General features: G+C 40.5%; 5 protein-coding genes across 5 annotated transcripts; 3 read left to right on the top strand and 2 right to left on the bottom strand.

The window, feature by feature from the left end:
• The first annotated feature begins 1,511 nt into the window (after positions 1-1,511).
• On the top strand, positions 1,512-2,702 carry LOC133744957 (uncharacterized). The gene has a single exon (XM_062172975.1). It carries the CDS (start codon positions 1,512-1,514, stop codon positions 2,700-2,702), a length of 1,191 nt encoding a protein of 396 aa, XP_062028959.1.
• Positions 2,703-7,202: 4,500 nt separating this feature from the next.
• Positions 7,203-12,839, bottom strand: LOC133745771 (uncharacterized). The gene is made up of 13 exons (XM_062173890.1): positions 12,573-12,839; positions 12,422-12,450; positions 12,244-12,346; positions 11,797-11,968; positions 11,492-11,677; positions 11,121-11,272; positions 10,605-10,881; positions 10,171-10,385; positions 9,880-9,978; positions 9,283-9,791; positions 8,222-8,991; positions 7,839-8,037; positions 7,203-7,470 (listed from the first exon to the last, which is right to left on the bottom strand). The coding sequence occupies exons 1-13, from the start codon at positions 12,736-12,738 to the stop codon at positions 7,309-7,311; spliced, it is 3,039 nt and encodes a 1,012-aa protein (XP_062029874.1). The 5' UTR covers positions 12,739-12,839; the 3' UTR covers positions 7,203-7,308.
• A 676-nt stretch (positions 12,840-13,515) lies between these two features.
• LOC133742933 (elongator complex protein 3) lies at positions 13,516-16,775 on the top strand. The gene is made up of 9 exons (XM_062170639.1): positions 13,516-14,075; positions 14,367-14,436; positions 14,546-14,718; positions 14,878-15,052; positions 15,292-15,458; positions 15,670-15,889; positions 15,974-16,078; positions 16,189-16,341; positions 16,487-16,775. Exons 1-9 carry the CDS (start codon positions 13,594-13,596, stop codon positions 16,643-16,645), a joined length of 1,704 nt encoding a protein of 567 aa, XP_062026623.1. The 5' UTR covers positions 13,516-13,593; the 3' UTR covers positions 16,646-16,775.
• Positions 16,776-16,890: 115 nt separating this feature from the next.
• LOC133742934 (uncharacterized) lies at positions 16,891-18,748 on the top strand. The gene is made up of 2 exons (XM_062170640.1): positions 16,891-17,701; positions 17,785-18,748. Exons 1-2 carry the CDS (start codon positions 16,932-16,934, stop codon positions 18,410-18,412), a joined length of 1,398 nt encoding a protein of 465 aa, XP_062026624.1. The 5' UTR covers positions 16,891-16,931; the 3' UTR covers positions 18,413-18,748.
• A 1,528-nt stretch (positions 18,749-20,276) lies between these two features.
• On the bottom strand, positions 20,277-23,528 carry LOC133742935 (uncharacterized). Its single transcript, XM_062170641.1, has 10 exons — positions 23,306-23,528; positions 22,926-22,951; positions 22,623-22,698; positions 22,326-22,535; positions 22,122-22,244; positions 21,972-22,029; positions 21,745-21,818; positions 21,374-21,462; positions 21,227-21,299; positions 20,277-20,992 (listed from the first exon to the last, which is right to left on the bottom strand). Exons 1-9 carry the CDS (start codon positions 23,384-23,386, stop codon positions 21,230-21,232), a joined length of 807 nt encoding a protein of 268 aa, XP_062026625.1. The 5' UTR covers positions 23,387-23,528; the 3' UTR covers positions 20,277-20,992; positions 21,227-21,229.
• Positions 23,529-25,088: the final 1,560 nt, after the last annotated feature.

The following is a 25,088-nucleotide window of genomic DNA, read 5'->3' as shown; positions in this document are numbered from 1 at the left end:
CGTTACAAGAAATGATTTTTTTTTTGTCCGAATCATTCAAGTCATGCCATAACAGATTTTCACTTGATTCTTGACCTCTAAATTAGTTCGAAAAGTTTATTTGAGAGCTCAAGACATTAGTTTGACATGGAAAGAAAGAAAGAAATAAGAAATTATATGAAGCACCTTTACCTACGCCATCTACGATATTTTCGTCCGTAATTTTTTTTTTATATAGATATTGGTTGAGTTGGCAAATTGCTGTGTTTATTTTGTTCATTCTTAATGTGTCTCTGATACCGATATTTTCTACTATTATTTCTTAAAAATTTCTTTTGTTAAAAGAAAATCTAGCATTTTTTATTTGCACTGTCCCATTTTCTTTAGTTCCAATATCTTCTATTAGTATTTTTTTTTTAAATTCTTTTAAAATGTAGTCTAAATTTCTTGGAATCATTATCAATAATAAAAAAACAAAACAGTTTTCTAATTAGCAAGTCTTTAATTAGCCCACCCTAAATTTGCATTATAGTCCGTCACTAACTAGGAAAGTGATAATTGTTAACGAAAAGAGGTTATCAACTACGTTTAACAAGGTCTTCGAATTAATATAGCTGGAACGAAAAGAAAAATAAAACAAGAGATGAAAAAATAGTCACATTTTTTTCGTTGATTTTTTCAAGTTAGATTGTCAACCAAAATTAGTTGACAAGCTGAGAGAAATTAAGCTCCAAATGGTAGACTATAATATGGGTCTACATTTTGCTTCTAGACCTATAAATAAGCAACACCTTGGGTCGACATTGTTCGAATTTGTTGGTAAGTAGTACTTTTTTAGTAGTAGCAAGTGTTATGTCATGTTCATATTTTCTAGACAAAAAATCACCGATGGTCACTGAGTTATGACTTATTCGACACTTAACTTACTCACATTTATCATTATCTTATGCTTAACTCACTACTGTTAAATCTTCTGTTAGAAGAAGTTAAAATAGAGGATATATTTGTATAAACACTAAATATACATTTCCAACTTGAAAAATAATTTTGCTAAAGAAAAAAAGACAGATTTTTTTTTTGTTTTCTAATTAAAATTTTAATATATAATTTTCAAATATTTATATGTAATTTGACAAAAATAACCCTCTTCATACAAATTTTTAACGACGCAATTGATGTCGTTAGATGAGAATGAGTTATGTGGAAGACAGATGTTAAAGTGAGTGATTTAAGTAATATTTTTGAATAGTTAGTGAATTCAATGTCGAATGAATCATAACTCAGTAACCATTAATGATTTTTTTCCTCTTTATAAAATATTGTGTCGTGACAAGTATTCCAAGCTAGAGTTACTTGGAATATTAGATTTTCTAGCTGTGGTTTCTTAAGGGCAAATGTATAAATGTCTCAATGGCAGCGTGCAAAGCAAGTCAGTAATAAGTTTATGTTGGTAATTTGTATATAAAAATTCATCTCAGTACTCTTTTTTTATCAACAAAAGGAGACCATTTATCAGAACCCCTACCAGAGTTATGGGAAAGACATGTCATTACCTTGTACAACAATTGAAGCAACTATGGTCGGGATTAGATCACTGGACTGTGGCACCTCTTGGTAGGGGTTTTTTCATGCTCCAGTTCGAAAACTTAGTTGATATGCAGCTAGTCTGGTCGTCGGGGACAGTACGTCTTAATTCCGGCATGCTACGTTTGATTAAATGGTCACCTGAGTTCTCGCCATCTACATACAGAAATACCTTCGCTCAGGTATGGGTGCGATTTTGGGACTTAGGGTTTGCCTACTGGGATCAACAAACTCTTTTTGAAATTGCATCTGGTATTGGTACGCCCCTTAAACTTGACCCCCGTACCAAGAACCGCACTGTGGGCTTGTTTGCCAGAATTTTAGTGGACGTTGACTTCTCACAGCCTCTTCACGACAAGCTCAGAATCACTAGGGCCAATGGTGAGGTTGTGGTGATTGGAGTTGAGTATGAGTCTGAACCGGATATCTGCACCAGGTGTGGGATAGTTGGCCATGTCGCTGGTACCTGCCGTTCTAAGGCTCCGGACGACACTGTGGCTGCTATCCCAAATGAGCGGGGAAGGTCAACAGAGCGTTCTGATCTGAAGAGAAGGAGGAACAATCGATCACGCAAGTCACAGCACAACTCAAAGCATGGGGGTGCAATAGGGAGACCAGTCAGAGCCAGACAACCTGATGATGTTACGCCAACGACGGCAACCACAGCAGTAATCTTAAGGCACGACGTTGAAGATAGGATGGCTTCATCTGTTTTGAATAATGTGGAAATTTCCACAGCAGCTCCAACTATCACTGCAGTTCCAGCTTTCACAGCTACTCCAATTATGGATGAGCTGGCGATGGCTGCTGTGCCCGTGCAACAAACTGATTCAAGTGATAGCGTCCCACCTGGATTTACTCGGATGGAAACGGAATCTGATATCCAACCTGCTAGCTCTACGTCGACTCCCGTGGTTTCTTCAGTTGCTCCACCAATTATTATGGCCGACTGTAATCAAAGAGACTGTCAGATGGGAGTTACAACTGACCTTTTGGAGGAAGGTGAATTCACACCCGTCCTACATAAGAAGTCGAAGAAATTGCTGAAGCAAAATGAGAAAGCAAAAATGAAAATAATCTCCCACAAACCTGCGGGACGAGCTCTACTTCGCAAGGGAGCTAGTCTCAAGCGTTTCTAATGAGAATACTCTATTGGAATGCACGCGGCATCGGCAACGATGACTCTCAGCGTGCCCTCGCTAATATGGTACGTTCACAGAAAGCCCTCATTGTTTGTATTTCAGAGCCCTTTGTTAACTTTGCATCTATTCCTCTCTCTTTTTGGAGGTCCTTGGGCCTTAAACTTGTAACTACTAATAACCGGGGAGGCCAAGCCCCCAACATGTGGTTCTTGTGTCATGAAGCTTTGAGCACACAGGTTATTTTGAGCTCAGAGCAACAGACTACTGTCTCCTGTTCCTACGAAGGAGTTCCCTGTATCATTACGTCAGTTTATGCTAAAACCTCAGTTGGGGGACGACGTCAGTTATGGCAGGAGCTAAACTATATTCACGCTTTGCATGGCCAGTGCCCATGGGTTGTCCTTGGTGATTTTAACTGTGTTTTGGGTGCCCATGAAAAACGTGGGGGTCGTCCTCCAAACGCAGTTTCCTGCCTCGAGTTTAGTCAGACGTGCACTTCATGTGGCCTTATTGATATTCCTACACAGGGCCTGAGCTACACCTGGTCTAATAATTTTACGGAAGTAAGGTTAGATCGTGCAATTGGCAACCTCCAGTGGATGAATGCATGGAACCTGATGGACTGTTGTACTCTCACAAAAGCCACTTCTGACCACTGTCCCATCTTGGTATCTTGTTCAAAGTTGGGTTCTGTTCTGCATCCTTCCTTCAAGTTCCAGACTATGTGGCTGCAAAAGCCAAATTTTTTAGAGCTTATTCGGACTTTCTGGGACTCTCTACAATTCTTTGGCTGTCCACAGTTTATTCTAGCTTCCAAGTTGCGCTCTCTGAAATCCATGTTAAAATCATGGAGCAAGGATAATGTGGGGGACGTGCATGTTCAGGTGAATAACTCCCGAGCCGCTCTGGATGCAATTCAGTCCGAAATTTCAATACATGGTCAAAATGCGGAGAGGACTGCGGTAGAAACGGCAGCCCATTCCAAGTACCTTTTGGACTTGTCTCTCCAAGCAACGTTGTTTCGGGACAAATCTAGAATCCGTTGGTTAAAGGATGGTGACAGGAACACTTCTTTTCTTCACAATATGATAAAGCTTCGCCGCCTTCATAACTCTATATCCTCCCTCTTAGTCGAAGATGTAACGCTCACAGATCAACCTGCCATTGCTGCCCATATAGAGCATCATTTCCAAGAGGCTTTTACCTGTGACCCTCGCATTATGAATACGGGCCTGGTTGAGAGAACCATCCCTTCCTTAGTCACTGAAGAGGAAAACGCCTCCCTTCTTGCTATGCCATCTCCTGAGGAAGTCTTTTCAGCTGTCAAGTGCATGGATGGCAAGAGCGCTCCCGGCCCAGATGGCTTCGGTGGGGATTTCTTCACTTTTTGTTGGCCAGTTGTCGCAAATGATGTTGTTAGGGCAACTCAAAGTTTCTTCCACAATGGCTTCATTCTCCCTCATTTTAATTCGAATACCCTTATCCTCATCCCAAAGGTAGACAACTCAGAGAGCATCTCTGACTTCCGCCCTATTGCTCTTGCTAATTTTGTTTTTAAAATCATCACAAGGATTGTTGCAGATAGACTTGGTCCCATAGCTTCGCGGATCATCTCCCCCAACCAGAGCGCATTTATCAAGGGGCGCTCCATCATTGACCCCATTGTCCTTACCTCTGAATGTATTAACTTGCTGGATCATAAATGCAAATATGGAAATATGGCTATTAAGTTTGATGTCCGCAAAGCTTTTGACACCCTGGATTGGAACTTCCTGCTACGTGTCTTAACTGCTTTCGGATTCAATGCGAATTTCGTGAGTTATATCCATGCCATCCTGAAATCAGCTTATCTATCTGTTAATGTCAATGGGCAGGCTCATGGCTACTTCACATGCTCCAGAGGAGTCAGACAAGGTGATCCTTTATCGCCTTTGCTCTTCTGCCTTGCTGAGGAGGTGCTAAGCCGAGGACTTTCCTCTCTTATCTCCACAAATAAGATTAAAAGTATTGCAGCGCCGTTAGGCATCTCCCCGCCTTCCCATGTGCTCTTTGCAGATGATATTATGGTGTTCGTGCAAGGTAAACCTTCTCATCTGCGGAACCTGCTTTCTTTTATGGATGAGTATGCTTTGAATTCTGGCCAGGTTATAAATAAAACGAAGTCTCATCTGTTCCTTGGGAAGCATGCTTTGTTGAGGCAACATAGCACTAGCCGGATTTTGGGGATTCATGTGGACAAACTTCCCTTCACATATCTTGGAGTCCCAATTTTCACTGGCCATCCGAAACCTGAGCACCTTGTTTCAATTGCGGACAAAGTGCGCTGTAAGCTAAGCTCTTGGAAAGGCAGGCAATTATCACAAGCAGGTAGAGTACAGCTCATTTCCTCAGTGATTCATGGCATTTTGATATACAGCTTTCAAGTTTACGAATGGCCCAAGGCCCTGCTAAAGAAAGTTCAAAGATGGATCAGGAACTTCTTTTGGAACGGGGACCCTCTCAAGGATGGCTCCGCCCTTATCGCCTGGAACACAGTCTGTACCCCAAAAGAGCAGGGGGGATTAGGACTAAAAAATATTTTCACTTTGAACAGGGCCTTGCTTCTCAAAAGGTGTTGGGACGTTGCCTCTCGAGCGTCCACCTCTGCCAACTTTTTGCATGATCGGTTTGTAAAAATTGGTCTGCATCCATACTCCTCTTATAAAAAATCTTCGGTTTGGCTAGGTCTCAAGAAGCTCTGGCCAAGGTTGCTGGAAGGGGCTCAGTGGCTTGTTGGTAATGGAAAATCCATTAGATTCTGGCGTGACAATTGGTTGGGGGAAACCCTTGCTACTTCCCTCAACTATGTTCAAGAGGTCCAAAAGTTATTGAATGACAAAGTGTCTTGCTTCATTGCGAATGGCCGGTGGAACTTACCATCAAGCTTCTGTCGCACCTTGCCTGCTCTTGCCCAGTCCATCCGCTCAATTGAGCTCCCAGAGGAGCCCTCCCCTGATCAGGTTATTTGGTCTGAAACGGCGTCAGGGTCATTGACATCCAGTGATGCTTACAACGCCTTGGATCCTTCTATGCCTGGCCCTTCATGGTGCAAGCACATTTGGCATGCTGCAATACAACCTAGAAAGAGTGTCACCACTTGGAAAGTCTTGCATGGAAAAATTCAAACCGATGATTTTCTTCAGAAACGGGGCACAAGTCTGTGTTCTAGATGCCTCTTTTGTGGGACAAATTCTGAATCACATATGCATCTCTTTCAGACTTGTGAGATCGCCAGTTCATTATGGCACTGGCTCCACCATCTCTTCAGATTGCGGTTCCCCCCAGGTGCGTCGCTCCATGATTTTTTCCTTGATAATTTGATATCCCTACTCGATTATTCCTCCAAGTTATTGTGGTACATAGCGGTCTGCAACCTCCTTTGGTGCATCTGGCAAGAAAGGAACAAAAGAAAGTTTGATGGGGGAGCTTTTTGTCTATCAAGATTTAAGCAGTTTTTCACCCTATCACTAAGGGAATCTGCAGGGCTAATTTTTGCCTCATCCTACCTGGCATCCTCTGTAACCCCCATTTTCGGCCTATTGGGCATCTCCCCCCTCCGCCCCATGGCACCTCGTTATATTCCAGTCACATGGACTCCCCCGCCAGAGAATTGGTTCAAAGCAAATTCAGACGGCTCTTTTCGTGATCCCAATCATGCTGGCTTTGGAGGCATTTTTCGAAACAGTGATGCAGCTTTCTTAGGCGCCTTCTCATGTAAAGCAATTGTGCCATGGGCCATTGACACTGAGTTATTAGCAGTAATGGCGGTTGTTAAAGTGGCAAGTGATCGTAATTGGTTTCCTCTATGGTTAGAGACCGATTCAATGTTGGTTATGCACTATTTTAACAATCCATCCAGGGTGCCTTGGCGTCTTCGTACTAGATGGAAAAACTGTGTTGCTTCGATTCACCAATTGCAAGTGCACATCTCCCATATCTATAGAGAAGGGAACCGCGTGGCCGACAAGCTGGCTAATTTTGGAGCCACGAATGACAGTCCAACTTGGTGGGATTCAATTCCGCCTTTCCTGATTAGCGCTTTTGGTCATGACTATTCAGCCCAGACGGACTACCGGTTTCGCTAACTGGTTCAGTGCGTTAGTTTGGTTTCTTTAATTCAGGACAGCTGGATCTCAGTTTCTCTTTTCCTGTGATCTTAATTGGTTCTTTAGCCAGTGCTTTCATGGGCTCCTTTCAGGAGTTCCAACTTGTACTTTCCTTTTCAGATGCTTGATCTCCTGTGTAATGAGCTCGGGGTACAGGTTGTTATGTCCCCCCCGTTGCTTTCTTCCTTTATTAATTTGAACCGGGCGTGGGGCTGAGCCTCCCAGCTCGGCTGGGTTCCAAACCCTTTAAAAAAAAAAAAAAAAAAAAAAAAAAAAAAAAAAAAAAAAATGTCATACTCCGAGGAACTGGGGGTGGTGGAGTCTTGAAGGGTAGGAGAGCAAGGTGAAGATATGGGGAAAAGAAAAGCGAGAACCCAACAACAAATTATCGATTGTAATTAGTAGCACTATACAGAAATTACAAAAGGCAAGATGCAATTGTCTTTTTGATGATAAAATCAGTATTTCACATTGGAGTGGGGGATGATAATTGTTCCCTTGGATAGATTGGACGGAATCCCAACAACATTCTTTGCATTGGACGTGCTTTGTGCCGACTCTAGTGCTCGAGAAGCTTGCAGGGCCATTTCAGCATGGAGTTGCAGACATTTCATAGCCATCTAAGATAAGAAAAATATATATACACAGGTTAATCAACGTTGCAGCAATTAGAAGAAGAAAGAGAGCTGGTCATAAAAAGAGAGTCTTCCAGAGGGCAGTGACTCATCCCAAGTATTTCACAATTGAAGGAACACTATTTTGGTCAGATATTGAAGAAAAAATAAGAGTTCAAATAATGTTCCCAAAATTCTTTTTCTCAAACAAATGCCATGATGTACGTTTCAGCCTATCATTCCTATGATGTTATTTAAACAACATTTTTCTGGGGGTTTTATTCAAACAGCATCTAATTTAAAACAGCGGTTAACAAAAGATAACTGTGCATGAATTCTGAACCCCCTATGAAGCTTTAGAGTTGGTTGCTTACCGAATAACACTCTCTATCTGTGTCTGATTCAGTTACATGAAGGGCCCATGTGCGAATCCATTCAAGTCCGTTAGAAATTTCAGTATTGCCTTCAACTAAGGAGGTTGCTACATAAGAGGGGTGAAGTGATAGCAATACGCATGAAGCTGCAAAAAGGGTAGATCTTCTGACATATGCTTCCTTGTGAAAACATATCTCCCTGCACAAAGTTAACACCATGGGATTTAGTGACATATAGAAGACAGTTCGGTGCAAAAATGCAGTGTTGAAGCTTCTATTAGAAAACCACATCATTTCAGTTCTCACACATAATCTTTGGGCTAGGCTTTTCAAGGGTCTGGAAAACATTTTGAAAATACACATGCTGGCTTTTTTTTCAATACCTGGAGCTTAGCATATCTAGAAGAGGGCCAGCCAGAGCAGATGCTTCCGGATGCATGGCTGCACATTTCATACAGACTCCGAGCATATAGATGAGTTTTCCCAGGACGATAAAATCTCTATCAAGAAGGTCGACACCTTGCCTTCTTTTATCAAACCCCTGCATGGCAGGAAGCATAAATGCTGCTGCATACACTGGAAACTTATTATGGGACCATTCTATTTGGCTTTTTGGTGCATTGGCTGATCTAAGGCTCCATTGATGTGTCTTTCCTCTCCTAATCTGACCAGGTTTTGGGGGAAGTTCCCTCTCATAACGATTTGTCCAGTTCAGTAAAGAATTTGTTTCTGAAATCTCTTTCCAGGCACCAGCTCCAGGAGGACCTATGTCACTAGGCAGGAACCAAGCTTGTGTCTCTGATGTGGTCGATATGAGGGCCCTAGTCTGATGTTTAGCCTTTATAATTTTAGTATCAGCAAGCTCCTCAGCCCCCTCGGTCATTACATCAAGAATCAGTAAGCGCTGACTGACATCCACATTAGGTGAATATAGTAGTTTGTTTAAAGTTTCAAGAGACTCCAATGGACATGTGACAAGCAAAGCGACCAATGTTCTTTGTCTCTTGTCTTCAGCTGAATCTTCCTCACCTTCTATAGCCAAGTCAGAGCAACGAACCTGTACCAGGGTTCTCACGAGATCACTTGCTACAAACTTAAGCTCATCAGGTGATGCTCGCACAAGTTTTTCAGAAACTTCAAGAGCCTTCTCCACCTGCAATATGAAACTACAAAGTGATAATCTAGAAGAAAATATGTACACAAGATTGTCACAACACGGATTGAATGGCCAGGGAAATTGCACTCTGGTAATCCCAACCATTTTTCATGCAACTCCCTAATAAATTGCAAGGTGCCACGAATAACATGGTCCAGCTTGTTTTAAGTTTTCCAAAAGAGATCTTACAAGCAGCATCAAAAGGTGAATAAAGGTACAAACTTAGTCTATTATTGTATTCTTAAAATATATGCGGGCAAACTAAGTTAATGTACGTAGTACACTTACCCCATCAGCATCATCAGATTTCCGAAGTGCCCCAACTACATCAACCAACTGTGAAAATTTCCTTTTCAAATCTGTGTCATCATCTGATAAATCATATGGCTGTAAAGATGAGTCACTTGAGACATCAGAATCCTCACTATCATTGTTGTCATCTTCATCAGAGACTGAATCATAATTCAGTGTAACAGGATCAATGATCTCGTCTGGATCAACTAACTTTGTTTCAGATAATTTCCTACTTTTACTCTTCCCACTGGCTTTGTGGTTTAAGCCATCTTCCAGCACTGAGGTTTTAGATATTTTGGATTTGTTAATACCTTCTTCTAAGCAACTTGAGGTTCCCAGGGTACCTTTCTTAGGAGTAGACAACCCAAATTCCCAGTCAATAGTCTCCCCAGTTAGGCTGTCATCAAGGTATAGAGGATTTTTTGGATCAATCACCTTGGAGAAAACTAAAGCAACAGAGCTAGCCATCTTCCGTACTAAATGATTAGGGCTTTCAAGCCTACCTGCCAGCAAAAGACACAAGATATAACACAAGATAATAGCCACTAACATTGCAAGACACTATACTGATAGAAAAAGAGAGAAATTTACAGCTCACTCCTTGGAGAATTGAATGCAGCACATCCTTTGTCTCATCTAGTTCCTCCTTAGACATCTGCTCTAGGGAAAGGCCTACACCAGCAGTTACATCTGATAAACTCGATTAAGGCACAACAAAATCCCAAAAGTGCATTGTGGAACACAAGGTTTCTTTAATGCAACAGGATTTGTTCTATAGAATAGTAGCTTCTACAACATTTTCTGTTGTAAAGATCAGGTATTAAGAATCATTTGCATTGCAGACTACTTTCAGATGCTAGGAAAAGAAATGAAGAAGGATACATATTTGCTGCTCGACTGGGGCTGATTGTACAAACTCCCTTTGAGACCATACTGCTACCAGATGCTGTAACGTGTCTAAGAAATTGCGGGTATTATGACCTTTAGCAAGTGAATTAGAATCTGGTGCGCATTCAAGGGCGGAAAATTGAAGGATCCATCGAAGGCAACAAATAGGAAATACTTTCCAGACTAAAAACTTGTCAGTAAACATGGACCTGATAAAGTGGAAGCTGAGTATCAATAAATTGGCAGAGCAGAAAACTGATTAAGTGAAATCAAACAATAATAAAAACAATGCGTTCTTCCATAAGAATCTCTCTCTCACACAGACACAACTTTGCAGAATCTATCATTTGCAAAGTTGTTTGTGTGTGTGTGTGTGTGTGAGAGAGAGAGAGAGAGAGAGAGAGAGAGAGAGAGAGAGATTCACTAACCTCGCTGATATTTGGCTCTTGAAAACCCGATGAAATAATAGCCAAAGAATCCAGTAAGCTTCAATATCACCCACTTGTTCAGTTGCAAGCTGATGTAAAAGTTGCTCAGACATTCTTTCCACAGCATATGAATCTTTGATTGCTTGAATAAGATTCAACCAAAATTGGGAACCAGGGTCTGATTCCAGAACATCTGAACCTAGTGAGTCCATAGTTGATGATGACAAACTCCGGACATGTCTAAGAATCCTTGGGATTATTTCACTTAAAAGCACATCTGTGTTTAAAGAGCATCAAAAACTTTCGTCACATAAAAGCATCCTACACGAATATTCTGTAAATCAGTTTAATGCTGAACTAACAAGAGAACAGAATTGGTGCCACTTTTGTTAAATATAAACATGTACTATAGAAAGGAAGAATGTTTTCGAAAGGGGAAAGCACATAAATGAGAATCAGCTCTTCTTGCATAAAAACAATATTTCTAGTTGCAGTGCTTAAACTTATAACAGTTACCTACAGATCCACGTCGACATATACGAGAAAATGTTTCCCCAACAAACAGTAAGGTCCCATTCATGTCACTTTCACAGAAGCCATCTAATATCTCCATATTCCCTTCTTCTGCTAGAGAAAGAAGCTGAATGGTAACTTGCTTGAAGAACAAACTATAGTACCTTGTCAAGGATAAACAATATGAAGATAGTAACAAAAATGTTTGATCTGAATTAAGTAGGTATATATGACATTTCTACCTCCATTCTAAAGTCAAATTTCCAGAATGGTGATAATAGAACATTTAACTATGTCTATCATCTAGCATACACTTTGCAAAGCATACAGAAGTTCATGAATTCAATTATCCAACAGAAGAGATTAAAGGATACTGTGCTGAAAGTGAAGTCGGGGCTCTCAATTGTGCTTTGTCAGGTATAGATGCAACAATCTGTGCCACTCTAGATACAGTTGACATGAGATTTTCATTTGTATAATCTTCAGACTGGAAAGAGCCACCAAATTCTCTAGCCATCTGGAGCACCCCATTATTTTCAACCAAGCAAAGTACAAGTAACCTGTGGTAATGGTAAAAATGTCAACGAATTGAAAATCAGCCACCAATGAATTCTAGACACTACAAAGTAAAAACTAGATGACAGACTAGAATAATTGGACCTCAGTTATCAATCCATACCTTTCAGTATTGGAGTGAACAGCATTGACATCAACATCACCACTTCCACTTTGCTGTAGACAAGGGACCAAAATCTGAACAACCTCGGTGGCAAGTCCGTTAACAAAGAAGACATCATACACATGTTTCCGTGCTGAAAACGGGAAACAAGCAAGCCAATTGGAAGCGACATCTGCACGCAACAAGAGAGCATACCATATAAGATATACGCAGAAGCTCACCATTTCTACCAAAACCTCCATTTGAATCAATAAGTTCTCTACAATAGTGTAATCTGTTCACATTGCATTTACTTTTCCCCCAACCTAAAAATTCTCAATATCCACAGCCACATACATACAAGTCCTAATCTCTATTCTCCACTAGGCCAAGTTTAATGGAAACAATTGAAAATTTCTAAGAGTTCTGATATTCCGAAAATACGAAAATTAGAGGTAAGAGAAGTACCAGTTAACAAAACCCGAGAAAATGTTCTGAATGCAGCTCCTCGATAAAAAGTCTTCCACAACTCGCTTCTCTCATCAGCTGAAGGAGCTTCAACACTAAGAACCTGCACACAACGCAAAAGCATTAACTTCCAATCTAGCTCCTCTCAAACTTCCATGAATTAAACGACGCGTCGTACCTGCTCCCTGCACCGCTCACCAATAGCACCTGCAAATTCCACATTGCACTTCAGTCACTACGCAAAAATCAATTCTTTAAATTCAGGCAATCGGTCGGAATCTGAAAAGTTAAAGACTTGAAACGAAGCTGAGAGTTTGGGAGTGAGGGACCTGAGAAGAGAGAAGAATCGAGAGGGAAGAGAAGAATAGCGAGGGAGTGAAGCGCGGAAATGACTTGGTCTGCGTGCTTGGCCTTGTTTAATTCGGAGATCACTTCTCCGACCTTGTCAAGAACTTTGATTTCTACTTCGCTTCTTCTTTTGGAGCCGTTCTCCATAGCTTCGTCGCTCTGCAACGATCTCAGAAGGACTCTCTCGGTTCGTTTTTCGCCGGAGAAGAACGAGTTACGGAGAAGCAAACGTTCTAGTCTATGGGCTTCAAAGCTGTGCGTTTAAATAAGAACCACTGAACCAGTGCACCTTTTATATATTTTTCTAATTTCTTATTTTTTGGAAAGTTACTTTTCTAATTCTAATTTCTACTATTTAAGTGTATGTAAAAAAATATTTTAACTAAAAGCATAGGGCATGAAGCTGGAACAGCAACAGGAAATATTAAGGACCAGTTGAGAGGAGTTTGCAATCATTGAAGATATCTAGTAAGTCTACCATTCAAAAACATCAAGAAAAATGCATACAAAATGTAATCTTGAGGAAGTATGTTAGCGTTAATTCAAAAAGTGATTATGATTTGCTTACATTGTATTCAAGGTGTTAGTATTGTGCGTATAATTTTATAACTTGTTAATTTACTGTTTGTTTTGTCACAGTTTACATGAAGCTAATTTTGTTGCAGATGCTTTCGCTATTCTCTCATAATTTTTAAAATCAATTTGCGTTCATTAGTTTTATATTAATATTGATTTGGTTGTTGACTTTCACCATTTAGTTGTGGATTTTGGTTGTTATTATTATTAGTTTTTTTTTTTTTTGGTTAAAATAGGTAGAAACTAGAAAGTACCAATTTCTATGGAACCAGAGCTAAAAATAATTGTAACCAAAAAAAAAAAAAAATTGTAGAAAAAAGCTTAAACCTTTAAGGGCTTTAACCAACACAGACGGCGTTTGTTTTCAGTTTTCGCTTCCTTTCTCCTCTCCCACTTTCTATCAGCTCCTGCTCTCTTCCCTCACTCATGGCGACTGCGGTGGTGGCGGCGCCAGCCGATCCCATCCGTAAGCAACCCCGGCCGGGCCGGGGCGGGTTCGAAGCCCACGGACTATCCGAAGAGGAGGCCCGCGTCCGGGCAATAGCCGAAATCGTCGGCTCCATGGTCGACCTCTCCCGGCGAGGCCAAAACGTCGACCTAAACGCCCTCAAAACCGCCGCCTGCCGCAAGTACGGCCTCGCACGTGCGCCGAAGCTGGTGGAGATGATAGCCGCGCTTCCGGAATCGGACCGCGAGGCTCTGCTCCCGAAGCTGAAAGCCAAGCCGGTCCGAACCGCCTCCGGAATCGCCGTCGTGGCTGTGATGTCGAAGCCTCACCGGTGCCCTCACATCGCCACCACGGGGAATATATGCGTGTACTGCCCCGGTGGGCCCGACTCGGATTTTGAGTATAGTACTCAGTCTTATACTGGATACGAGCCTACTAGCATGCGCGCAATTCGAGCCAGGTAGGGTTTCAATTAGGGTTTTCTGAATTTCAATCATGGTGTAGAAGTTGAAGTTTGTAGCTTTATTGATTTTACTGAATCAAATAGAGAGCTTTGTAATGAGGCAATGGAGTAATGAGTGTGTGGAACTATACTTGAGGCCAGTTTAGAATTTTGATCTGTGGTAAAAAGAAAGCTTCTTAATTCAGAATTGTACTGTAAATCCGAAATAAGCTGCATTTTCGAATTACACATCTATTTTAGTGGAGTTACTAGTGTTCGGTTCTTAATATTTTTCTTCTGTGTTTGTAGGTACAACCCGTATGTTCAGGCTAGAGGCAGGATAGATCAGCTGAAGCGATTGGGTCATAGTGTAGACAAGGTTTGGCCTGTTTCTCTGTTTAGAGCTTAAAAGATTTACTTCTGGCTTTGAAGATTGGCACGATGAAATACTAGTCACCTTGTTAATGGCAATGGTTTTTTGCTTTCAGGTTGAGTACATCTTAATGGGTGGTACATTCATGTCATTGCCAGCAGATTACCGTGATTACTTTATTAGAAATCTTCATGACGCATTATCTGGCCACACTTCTGCCAATGTTGAAGAAGCAGTCGCCTACTCTGAGCATGGGGCTACTAAATGTATTGGGATGACCATTGAAACGTGAGTTTTCAGTTTAACTTTTTAAAGATGTTAGTGTCCCGCTTCTTATTCCTGTATCCAACATGGTGTAGTGTAATATTTCAGCTTTTCGTGTATGGATTAGTTGATCTGCTCAATCTAGAAAGTGGACTGAGTTGATTGTAACTTTTGTTCTTGCAGGAGGCCAGATTACTGCCTTGGACCTCACTTGAGACAAATGCTTACTTATGGTTGTACACGGTTGGAGATTGGAGTTCAGAGTACATATGAAGATGTGGCTCGTGACACTAATAGAGGTCATACAGTAGCTGCAGTGGCTGATTGTTTCTGCTTGGCAAAGGATGCTGGTTTCAAGGTTGGTCCTAGTGCCTTATCATAGATACTTGTCATTTAGGACTTCTATTTTTATGGGAGACTAATCTTCGTCCATTTAATCATCAACTAAATTTCTCTTCCTGCAAATATCAATCAGACTGTGTCGTGCTTTACCTTAGTTACATGAATATGTACTGTTTTGAATTGCAGTATGCTCTAGTCATTCATGTTGATTTACTTTTCTGTTTCAGACTAATAATTTCAATGTTCTTGCTCTAGGTTGTTGCACACATGATGCCTGATCTCCCAAATGTAGGGGTTGAGAGAGACATGGAAAGTTTTCGGGAGTTTTTCGAGAGCCCCCTGTTCAGAGCAGATGGACTTAAAATTTATCCAACACTTGTAATCCGTGGGACTGGACTTTATGAGCTTTGGAAAACTGGAAGGTATGATTTTGTTATTAGTTTTAATCATAAAAGTATGACAAGGAATTACCTCCCTTTGAAGTGATGCAAGTTGGGATATTTCAGATGTAGATATTAAATCACTATGGTGCCATACCATTACATCAGACTTTAGGATGACATACCTGTTTAAAATAATGATTGCTTTTATATTGTGTTTGAAAATGATTATTGTCTTACAATCCATTTGCAGGTATAGAAATTACCCACCCGAGCAACTTGTGGACATTGTAGCCAGGATCCTGGCCATGGTACCCCCTTGGACACGTGTTTATAGAGTTCAGCGGGACATTCCAATGCCTCTAGTTACTTCTGGGGTGGAGAAAGGAAATCTTCGGGAGCTAGCTTTAGCTCGGATGGAAGACTTGGGCTTAAAGTGTCGTGATGTTCGAACACGAGAAGCTGGAATTCAGGTATCTTGATTAACGAAGTTGAACCCCCTTCCATCCTTTCTGCCCTTGAATGAAGTGTTACTAAACCATTTATGATTATTGTAGGACATACATCACCAAATTAAGCCGGATGAAGTGGAACTCGTTCGTCGTGATTATACAGCAAATGAAGGTTGGGAAACATTTCTTTCATATGAAGATACACGCCAGGTATTTCCTCACTTCACATGCGAATGATCAATTCAACTCTCTCTATATGCACTGATATTGATATTTTTCTGTTTGAGCAAATAACTTATATAATGCTGATCTGTACACAGGATATTCTAGTTGGGTTGTTGCGATTAAGAAAATGTGGCAAAAACACTACCTCTCCTGAACTTCTGGGGAAGTGTTCTATTGTTCGTGAACTCCATGTTTATGGAACTGCTGTTCCAGTTCATGGGCGGGATGCTGGCAAGCTGCAACACCAGGTATGTAGCGTCTACATCAATTGATTGCAAACCAAAACTGTTGAGATCAGCACTTGGGGATAGATATTCATGTTGTCACTTCTGATGACTTCAAATTATAAGAGTGATTATATTCTGTCTAATATGTTTTAATTGATTCACACAGGGCTATGGTACCCTGTTGATGGAAGAAGCCGAGCGAATTGCTACAAGGGAGCACAGATCAACAAAAATTGCTGTTATTTCAGGAGTAGGAACTCGTCACTACTATAGAAAATTAGGATATGAGCTTGAAGGACCTTACATGGTTAAACATCTTGTATAACTAGATTAAAGAGTGTGTGTAACACAGTTTTGTAATATTAGCCGAAATAAATTCTAGTTTCATATACATAATCAGTTTGTATGGGTTTTTAACCAAAGAACAAATATTCAGTGTCTTCATTACTCGCTCATTGTAGTCCACTTTGTATCTTTATCCTTACTTTACAAAATACACATCAATTCGGCGTCGTTTCTTTCTTGCAATACATGTAACTGGTTCCTCGATCTTTTTTCTATATAACCCGCTTATCACACTCATTTTATCCCTAGCCACTATTACTTTAGTCATGCTTAAGTCAACGTTCACGCCCTTTTTCTCAACCATTCCCGCCAAACCAAGATTCCCAAAACCATTACCTTCCACTATTCTCAGAGCCTTCACACAAAGCGCACCACCTGTTCGACAAAATGCCTCACTCACCATTTTCCCACCGCCTACTTCCGCCTACGTCCACCTCCCCTTCTGCCGGAAACGCTGCCACTACTGTGACTTCACCATCATCGCTCTCGGCTCTTCTTCAAACCAACCCGAAGGCGACCCACGAATGGTGAACTATGTCCAGTTACTCTGCCGAGAAATCAATGCCACACAAGTTAAGACCAACCCACCTCTGGAAACGGTCTTTTTCGGAGGCGGCACGCCTTCTCTTGTGCCACCAAAGCTTGTTTCTTCCATTCTGGAGACGCTGAGGTTGAAATTCGGGCTGAGCTTGGATGCTGAGATATCTATGGAAATGGACCCTGGGACTTTTGATGGTGAGAAGATGAAGGGAATGATGGAGTTGGGTGTGAATAGGGTGTCATTGGGAGTTCAGGCATTTCAAGAAGAGTTGTTGAAATCTTGTGGGAGAGCACATGGTCTTAAGGAGGTTTATGATGCTATTGAAATTGTTGGGTCATGTGGGGTTGAGAATTGGAGTATGGATCTTATCTCTTCTCTGCCTCACCAGACTCCAGAAATGTGGGAAGAGAGTTTGAGGCTAACAGTCGAAGCTTGCCCTCCCCATGTGTCTGTTTATGATTTGCAAGTGGAACAAGGCACCAAATTCGGAAGATTGTAAGTAATATATTGATGATGATGAAGTCTCTAGTTTTAGCTGAACTTGATATGAACAACTGAAAAATTGGAATGTTTTGCAGGTACACACCAGGTGAGTTCCCATTGCCTTCTGAAACACGGTCAGCTGAATTCTATAGAATGGCATCTCGGACGCTTTCTGATGCGGGTTATGAGCACTATGAAATTAGCAGCTATGGCAAGAAGGGGTATCAGTGCAAGCACAATCTTACTTACTGGAAGAACCAGCCTTTCTATGGTTTTGGCCTCGGCTCTGCTAGCCATGTTGGTGGTGTGAGGTTTTCGAGACCAAAAATGATGAACGAGTACAATGGTTATGTGGAGAACTTGGAAAATGGGTTGGTGGACTGTGGTGGGAGTAAATATATTGATGTCAAGGACATGGCCATGGATGTTGTTATGCTCTCTCTTAGAACTTCAAGAGGTCTGGATTTGAAGTCTTTTGGAGAAGCGTACGGTAGCTCCCTTGTTGTCTCTCTTTGCGAGGTTTATAAACCTTATGTTGAAAGTGGGCATGTGGTTTTCTTAGATGAGCAGAGAAGGGCCATGACTGTAGATGAGTTGAACTCCTTCAAACTAAACGAAGAAGAGATCGAAAAAAGTCTTGCATATATCCGTCTAAGTGATCCGGATGGTTTCCTTTTATCGAATGAATTGATATCACTTGCATTTGCAGTTGTATCTCCGTAAGCCAAGACGAGTGTATGGCATAGCATCAAAAGAGGATTCAACTCCTGCATTTTTTGACCGGAGTATAAGAAAACACTGTAACAGATAAACAAGCGTAAAGATTCGGGTCTGATAAGCGACCATGCATCCACATGCCAATTAAACACAAGTGAAGCTAGCAGAAGCAAATTGCCCGTGCTGAGGCACTGCAGAGCAGAACATGATGAGATGAGATCAACTGGACCATGAGTCGTATGGTCTAGCTCATGATGAGATATGTTATATGACTCGTATTAGCATTTCAACCCAGCTACCTGCTTTTTCAGTTAAATTCAAACTAGTTGATGGTTCTCCTTGTACTATTTTGTAATGCAAGTTCATATGCATGATAATCAAGTTTTTAAGTGCTGAACCACAAAACCAGAAACAAAGTACTCCTCTTATGAGCAAAAATATAACTTAATCATTGTACCACTTGCAGTAAGCCCTCGAATCAAATATGCCTCTGAAGGTACATGAGGAAGAATGAGAGCAAAGTTTTAACAATGTCATTACTCGATAGAGAGCCTATCTACACTTTGATATTGCATACTTGATACTTTGGATAGCTGCTGCCATGATGCTTGGTTCCTTGACATCATGCTGCTGGTGTCAAATTTTGCAACTAGCTTTTGTTTTTGGGCCCTTTTTATGGACAAAAAATAACTCAAATTACAATTCTGGGCCGGAGGCAGGCACGACAAGCGAATAAAAGTTTATACCAGTTTTTCAAGCATGTCCACCGAGGAGAACTTGTTTGTTAGCAATGTGTTTCAAAGAAGAGATGTATCCCTTGACTTCCCAAGCACCAAGCGTGTGATCATGATGACTGGATTTGGTTTCAAAGAATATCGCATACCAAGATGACTGGAACCTACTGGGGTAATTCTTCTACAGACGTTACATATCATGATATATTAACTCTAGCGGACCATGAAGTTATTGTCTCAGTCCCTGACTTCCTGCTTGTATCCAAAAGGCAAGAGTATACAAAGAAGATGGCTGAAATCCTTACCAAATTGAGGGTCCCAGAATTTGAGCAACCACCTATCATTGATAAAATATTTATGGCGGTTGAACTGGCTGACAACCCCCACTGGCCTATTGCTTGCCTCATAATGGATATCACCTTATTTCATCAAACGATCAGCATGGCCTATCAGTTAGATTGTTTTGAGGAAGTGAGAATTGATATTTGGAAGGTACTGTTAGACACAAACAGTGTGTCATTTGTAAGGAGAGCCTTGATCACTTTGAGGGTGTAGAGGAAGGAATTGATCGTGGTCAGCTGATTCGCTTGCCCTGTTCACATATTTTTCATCAAGATTGCATTTTCCAATGGCTGACGACGAGTCAATTGTGTCCCTTGTGCCGATACTCGGTGCCGGTTGTGGAACAGGCGATGCCGGTTGTGGAAAAGACAACTGAGCCATCAAAACCATCATGGCGGCAGCTGCATTGGCCTATGCTGGTCACAGCGACTGCGGGTGGTATATTAACTGCTATGTTGGTATGTAAATTATTGAAGCAAAGCCAAGTGTAAAAATATTTGCATATTAGCAATTTCATCAAAAATAGATGCTCATAGAATAACTTACTGTTTTTATATTAGCTCCCTTCGATTTTAGGCCTATCTTTTGGGCCTCTGTTTCTAATTTCCTATTTTCCAGCATTAGGTTTGATTTTGTTGCTCTAGTTCTGGAGAATGTCCATTATGGACCATGTAACCTGTATGGGTTGTTGCCGTTTAATCTTAATGTGACTTTTCTATTTGATTAAAAAAAGAAAAATATTAGCTTTTTGGCCTGTAATGCGGATTATGCGAAGTTGATATGAATAACAAAACTGAGAGAAACCGAACAAGAGAAATAGCTTGCATCAAAAGAGGATTCAACTCCTGCATTTTTGGACCGGAGTAAAAGAAAACGCAGTATCAGATAAACAAGCATAAAGATTCGGGTCTGATAAGCGACCATGCATATACAATACCAATTAAACAAGAAGTGAAGCAGAAGCAAATTGCCTGTGCTGGGGCACTGCAGAGCAGAACATGATGAGATGAGATCAACTGAACCATGAGTCGTATGGTCTAGCTCATGATGTATGTTAGATGACTTGTATTAGCATTTCAACCCAGCTACTTGCTTTTTCAGTTACATTCAAACTAGCGGATGGTTCTCCTTGTGAGCAATAAAATATCTTAATCATTGTACCACTTGCAGTAAGCCCTCGAGTCAAATATGCCTCTGAAGGTACACGAGGAAGAATGAGAGCAAAGTTTTAACAGTGGATTACAACCACCTCTAAATGTTAAGTAATAGGTTCATCGAAGACAACTATCCAAAACCTAATTCTATTCTCATCAACCACCAGAGGCTTTATTAAGGGAGCGGTCAGATCTCGAGCTTCTAAAATGCTGATCTAGAATCTGTTCTCTGTTGCAGCATTCTGGTGCCACACATACTCCAATGCGTGTCAACATGCAGATTTACAACGAAATGTGTTCGAGAGGAAGTTTGGGCATGCAATCCTTGATCTGCTCAATTAATCAACTCTGATATCCTGGTTTTAAACACAAGAAGAGACATAGTTAGAAACTATAGTTAAAAATTTGCTAGATATAATACAGAAATAAGAATTAAGACTCGTAATAGATATTTGAATTATTCAATCGAATATTTTAGCACCCACTGTCGTGACACCAAGTATCAAAGGCATCAAGAAGGCCTTGATTCAACTATAAAGATAATAATGATTGTCATGAACTGTAAATAGATAAATCTGCATATAGATTACCAACTATGAGGGTTTCTTCTTCTGCCCGACTTTCTGGATGCGCCTGAGCTCTTGGGTACCAGTTCTCATCTCTCTGCAAATTGCATATAAATCAGGAAATTGTTCTACACAATCTAGATGAGAATTCTAAGTGGCTCAAAGTGATACCTTTGGTGCAAATAAAGTATCACATAGAAAATAGGGAGCAGCATCAGAGTCAGTATGGAAATAGCCAGGTAGAATACATGTACTTGCTTCTGCACAAACAAGACAGTATAACCATCTGATTATTAATTACAGAAAATATGGTCAACACACTGCATTGCAGAATAATAAAGCAGAAGATACTAAAATGGCACAAAAAGACTATTAGTAACCAGTCATTTGCACCAAATATCAAGCTAGTAAAAAGACAATGTGCATGTAAACAGCCCAAATATTTTGATATGACTAGAGCATTGATGCAGTGCAGGAAATGAAAGTTTCCATATTGCAATCTTGCTTGCAAGATCTACTGCACTAAGAAACAGGAACTTTACCTGTCCTCCTCTAGAAAAGGGTTTCTGCTTCCCCGAGCAAGTGTGAGAATGACAGAACTGGTGCAAGAACAATTCTACAAATACATCAAAATGTAAGCATCAGTAAGACAAGCTATAACTATCTCGTGGAGCATTAACAAGAGATAATATGGAGGGAGAATAAAAAAGAAATCAAATAGCATTAGAATAAAAATAGTGAAGCTTCTGTTGATAACAAAGAAAAATACCATTAAGACGGCGTGCTGAGGGACCCTGATTGGTAGGAAAACAGCTATTAGCAAGACCCTGCATTTGAGAAAAAAAATAAAAAAAATAAAACTCAAACAAGATAACGTAATGGAATAAATTTCCAAACAATTATAGTACTGTCAAGCAACCTCACATAGGTGGTGATTCCTTGCAGTAGCTGCAGGATTGCATTTTTTTTTGCTTGACTGGGTATTCATTACAGCATCACAATGCAAAGCTCCGCATAGATCAGCTAAGCACTTGCTTCCGCTCTGCATTCAATAAATACTTTTATGTGAACAACATGATTAACACAAAGTTCTTGATATAGCAAGGGAAAATGTTGTACATACTACATTCAGAAGATTGTAGTGTCTGTTGTCAAAATGCTGATCAAGAAACTTTTCAGCACGGAAGCTCTTCTTACAGTATCCACACTGCCATTCATTTATATCCAAATGAATCTTGTGCCGTTCCTGATCCCTAAATAGATCATTGTCAGGATGAAGGCGACACTTACTTGAGATCTCATAGCGTTCTTTTTCCACAAATGGCATCAAATACTGCGACAGACAAAATCACAGTTTCCCATTTAGTATAAAATCAGACATGGTACAACTTTGTAAAACCACTCGGTGTTTTTCCCATACCTGCTCGATAATTTTCCATGCCGCCCTACTTCTTTCTCTTGAACAATAAGCATGCTCTTCTTCTTGTCGAAGCGTTCTAACATAAAAGAACATGAGATGTAAATTATAACCCCAGCAGCAATCCAACGGTTAAAGAGCTCAACTTTTCGTATTAAATTGAAAAGAAAAAGAAGAACTTCTGTATTCCATACTTGTGTCTTCCAACTTTACTATTGAATTTGAGTATTTGACCATATATGTCCCCAATAACGAATGGCTAAAAAAAAAAGGGTCAACCTGACCAAATAATTAAAGAAAAATTACCTTGAAGCTGCAAAAATTTCAGAATCCTGGTTCACAAAATGGAGAAAATAATGTCAGCTTGAAATGTCCAGAGAGCATAATATCATTAATATGTAGTATTAGGCATTATGATATGAAGAACCAAATTGAGAATTAAGCACATAAGGTAAATTCAAGTTTATGTGAGGCTCTAAATCCTGTTTGTGATCAAAGTCTTTGCTTTGCTCAGTTCAATCAAGTTCGCAGTCTCCAAATTTCAATCTTTTTATTGAAATAAAAACACAAGCCTCAAACTTTTTTCCTGTCTGTGAATTTCTCTGTTAAGTATTATTTCTACTACAACCCTATAAAACCGATAATCCAATACACAGATTGAAGCTAACATAGAAGAGAAGAAGTACCTGGTTTTTCTGGGCAGAGGAGGAAAACAATAACAGGAAAAGAATCGAAATAAATAGGCTCGTTGAAGTTGTGTTCTTCATGTATTTCAGAGATTAACGAGTTCTGGGCTTTTGAGTTTTGGAAAGCTTCAGGGCACCTGAGTTTCCTTCCTTAATAATGACGACAGAAATATGGGTCTGTTTTGTCTTCTTGGAGATCGAAGCTCTAGTACGAAAGAAGAAAATCCCGGTCGAGAATAATAACCTCGTGTCTTTTTTTTTTTTTGAGAATATGTTTTTTTTTTTTTTTTCTTGAGAAAAAGATGAGCATATTTTTATACCATTGAGATAATTACATCCAAGTCTTAGGGTTAGCTAAAGTGACTTAGAATTGGAGAAATTTTTTTATGCTACAGTCAAACCATGTGGCAATATGACATGGTTCTGAACGATTAGGGGCTTCATCTTGAAGGGTAGATGATTCAGCAATTGTCTTTTCTGTCTCGGAATTCACAACGCTCTGTTCGGCAGCTGCATTTTCTGTTTCAGAATTCACAATGCTATGTTCGGCAACTGCATTTTCTGTTTCAGAATTCATAATGCTCTGTTCGGCAATTGCATTGTCTGATTCGGAATTCACAATGCCCTGTTCGGCAGTTGCATTTTTGCTGAGATCGAAGGCTGGAAAGGGGAGGGTGGTTGTGGTGGGAAGGTTGGGCTCATTGTCACTGAGTGCAGAGGTCGTTGGCCCTATTTGGTACTGTCTTTCATAAAAACCACCATGCTCCCCCTGACTATGAGTCATAAATGGTGGGAAATAGCATGTATCCTCACTGAATGTCACATCCATAGTGACATAAAATCGTTGAGAGGAAGGATGATAACACTTGTATCCTTTCTGATGAGTCCCATACCCGACGAAGACACACTTGAGAGCCCTTGCATCTAACTTGGAACGTTGATTCTTATAAAGATGGACATATGCTACACAACCAAAGACACGAGCAGGAAGGGTATTAAGAGATGGGATAGAGACATAACTAGACAATACCTCAAATGGAATACGACTTGTAAGAGAGGAAGATGGGAGACGATTAATGAGATGGGAGGCACACAACACTGCCTCTCCCAAAAGGTATTTAGGCATATTGGCACTAAGAAGAAGGGCGCGACCAATATCTAACAAATGACGAGTCTTCCGTTCAGAGACCCCATTCTGTTCTGGTGTTTGTGGGCAAGTGGTTTGGTGAATAATTCCATGAGATTGGAAATAATCACGAAATGAATGATTAACAAACTCCCCCCCCATTATCAGACCGAAAGACCTTAATACGAGCATCATATTGGGTACGAACAAGATTATGGAATGCTGTAAAGGCAGAGAAAACTGCATCTTTTGACTTAAGCAAAACAACCCAAGTTAATCTGGTGAAGTCATCAATGAATAAAACAAAATAATGCATTCCTGAAATAGTTGAATTTTTGGGAGGCCCATAAATCGGAATGAATTAATTCAAAAGGAGTTGTACTAGACTGAAAGCTAGAAGGATAACTAGACCTATGACTCTTGGCCAGAGAACATGTTTCACAATGTAGACTAGAATCACTTATTCTCAAAAAAAGGGAAGGCATGGACTTCTTCATGACACCAAAGGATGGGTGGCCCAAACGGCGATGCCACAACCACAATTCATTTATCCGATCAGAACTCAATATCAGGGCAATAGGACTTTGTGGACTTGATGGTGCTTGTGTCGGTCCTCCGTACATGCAATCCAAGTGAAACAGTCTCTCCCTCAAATTT

Source organism: Rosa rugosa, chromosome 4 (genome assembly GCF_958449725.1).
Source record: "Rosa rugosa chromosome 4, drRosRugo1.1, whole genome shotgun sequence".
Classification (NCBI taxonomy): Eukaryota; Viridiplantae; Streptophyta; class Magnoliopsida; order Rosales; family Rosaceae; genus Rosa; species Rosa rugosa.
This window is presented reverse-complemented; position numbering and strand designations above follow the sequence as displayed.

What these genes read in the sequence shown, in the direction of transcription:
- LOC133744957 (XM_062172975.1), top strand. Translation starts at nt 1,512, where the DNA reads ATGGGAAAGACATGTCATTACCTTGTACAACAATTGAAGCAACTATGG.
- LOC133745771 (XM_062173890.1), bottom strand. Translation starts at nt 12,738, where the DNA reads ATGGAGAACGGCTCCAAAAGAAGAAGCGAAGTAGAAATCAAAGTTCTT. An exon ending in GTTCACTCCAATACTGAAAG is followed by an intron (nt 11,678 to 11,796) that starts GTATGGATTGAT and finishes CCATTACCACAG; the next exon opens with GTTACTTGTACTTTGCTTGG. An exon ending in CCCAGTCGAGCAGCAAATAT is followed by an intron (nt 9,979 to 10,170) that starts GTATCCTTCTTC and finishes CGAGTTTATCAG; the next exon opens with ATGTAACTGCTGGTGTAGGC.
- LOC133742933 (XM_062170639.1), top strand. Translation starts at nt 13,594, where the DNA reads ATGGCGACTGCGGTGGTGGCGGCGCCAGCCGATCCCATCCGTAAGCAA. An exon ending in TGGGTCATAGTGTAGACAAG is followed by an intron (nt 14,437 to 14,545) that starts GTTTGGCCTGTT and finishes TTTTGCTTTCAG; the next exon opens with GTTGAGTACATCTTAATGGG. An exon ending in ATTGGGATGACCATTGAAAC is followed by an intron (nt 14,719 to 14,877) that starts GTGAGTTTTCAG and finishes TTGTTCTTGCAG; the next exon opens with GAGGCCAGATTACTGCCTTG.
- LOC133742934 (XM_062170640.1), top strand. Translation starts at nt 16,932, where the DNA reads ATGCTTAAGTCAACGTTCACGCCCTTTTTCTCAACCATTCCCGCCAAA. An exon ending in GGCACCAAATTCGGAAGATT is followed by an intron (nt 17,702 to 17,784) that starts GTAAGTAATATA and finishes AATGTTTTGCAG; the next exon opens with GTACACACCAGGTGAGTTCC.
- LOC133742935 (XM_062170641.1), bottom strand. Translation starts at nt 23,386, where the DNA reads ATGAAGAACACAACTTCAACGAGCCTATTTATTTCGATTCTTTTCCTG. An exon ending in CCTCTGCCCAGAAAAACCAG is followed by an intron (nt 22,952 to 23,305) that starts GTACTTCTTCTC and finishes TTTGTGAACCAG; the next exon opens with GATTCTGAAATTTTTGCAGC. An exon ending in CTCAGCACGCCGTCTTAATG is followed by an intron (nt 21,819 to 21,971) that starts GTATTTTTCTTT and finishes ATGTATTTGTAG; the next exon opens with AATTGTTCTTGCACCAGTTC.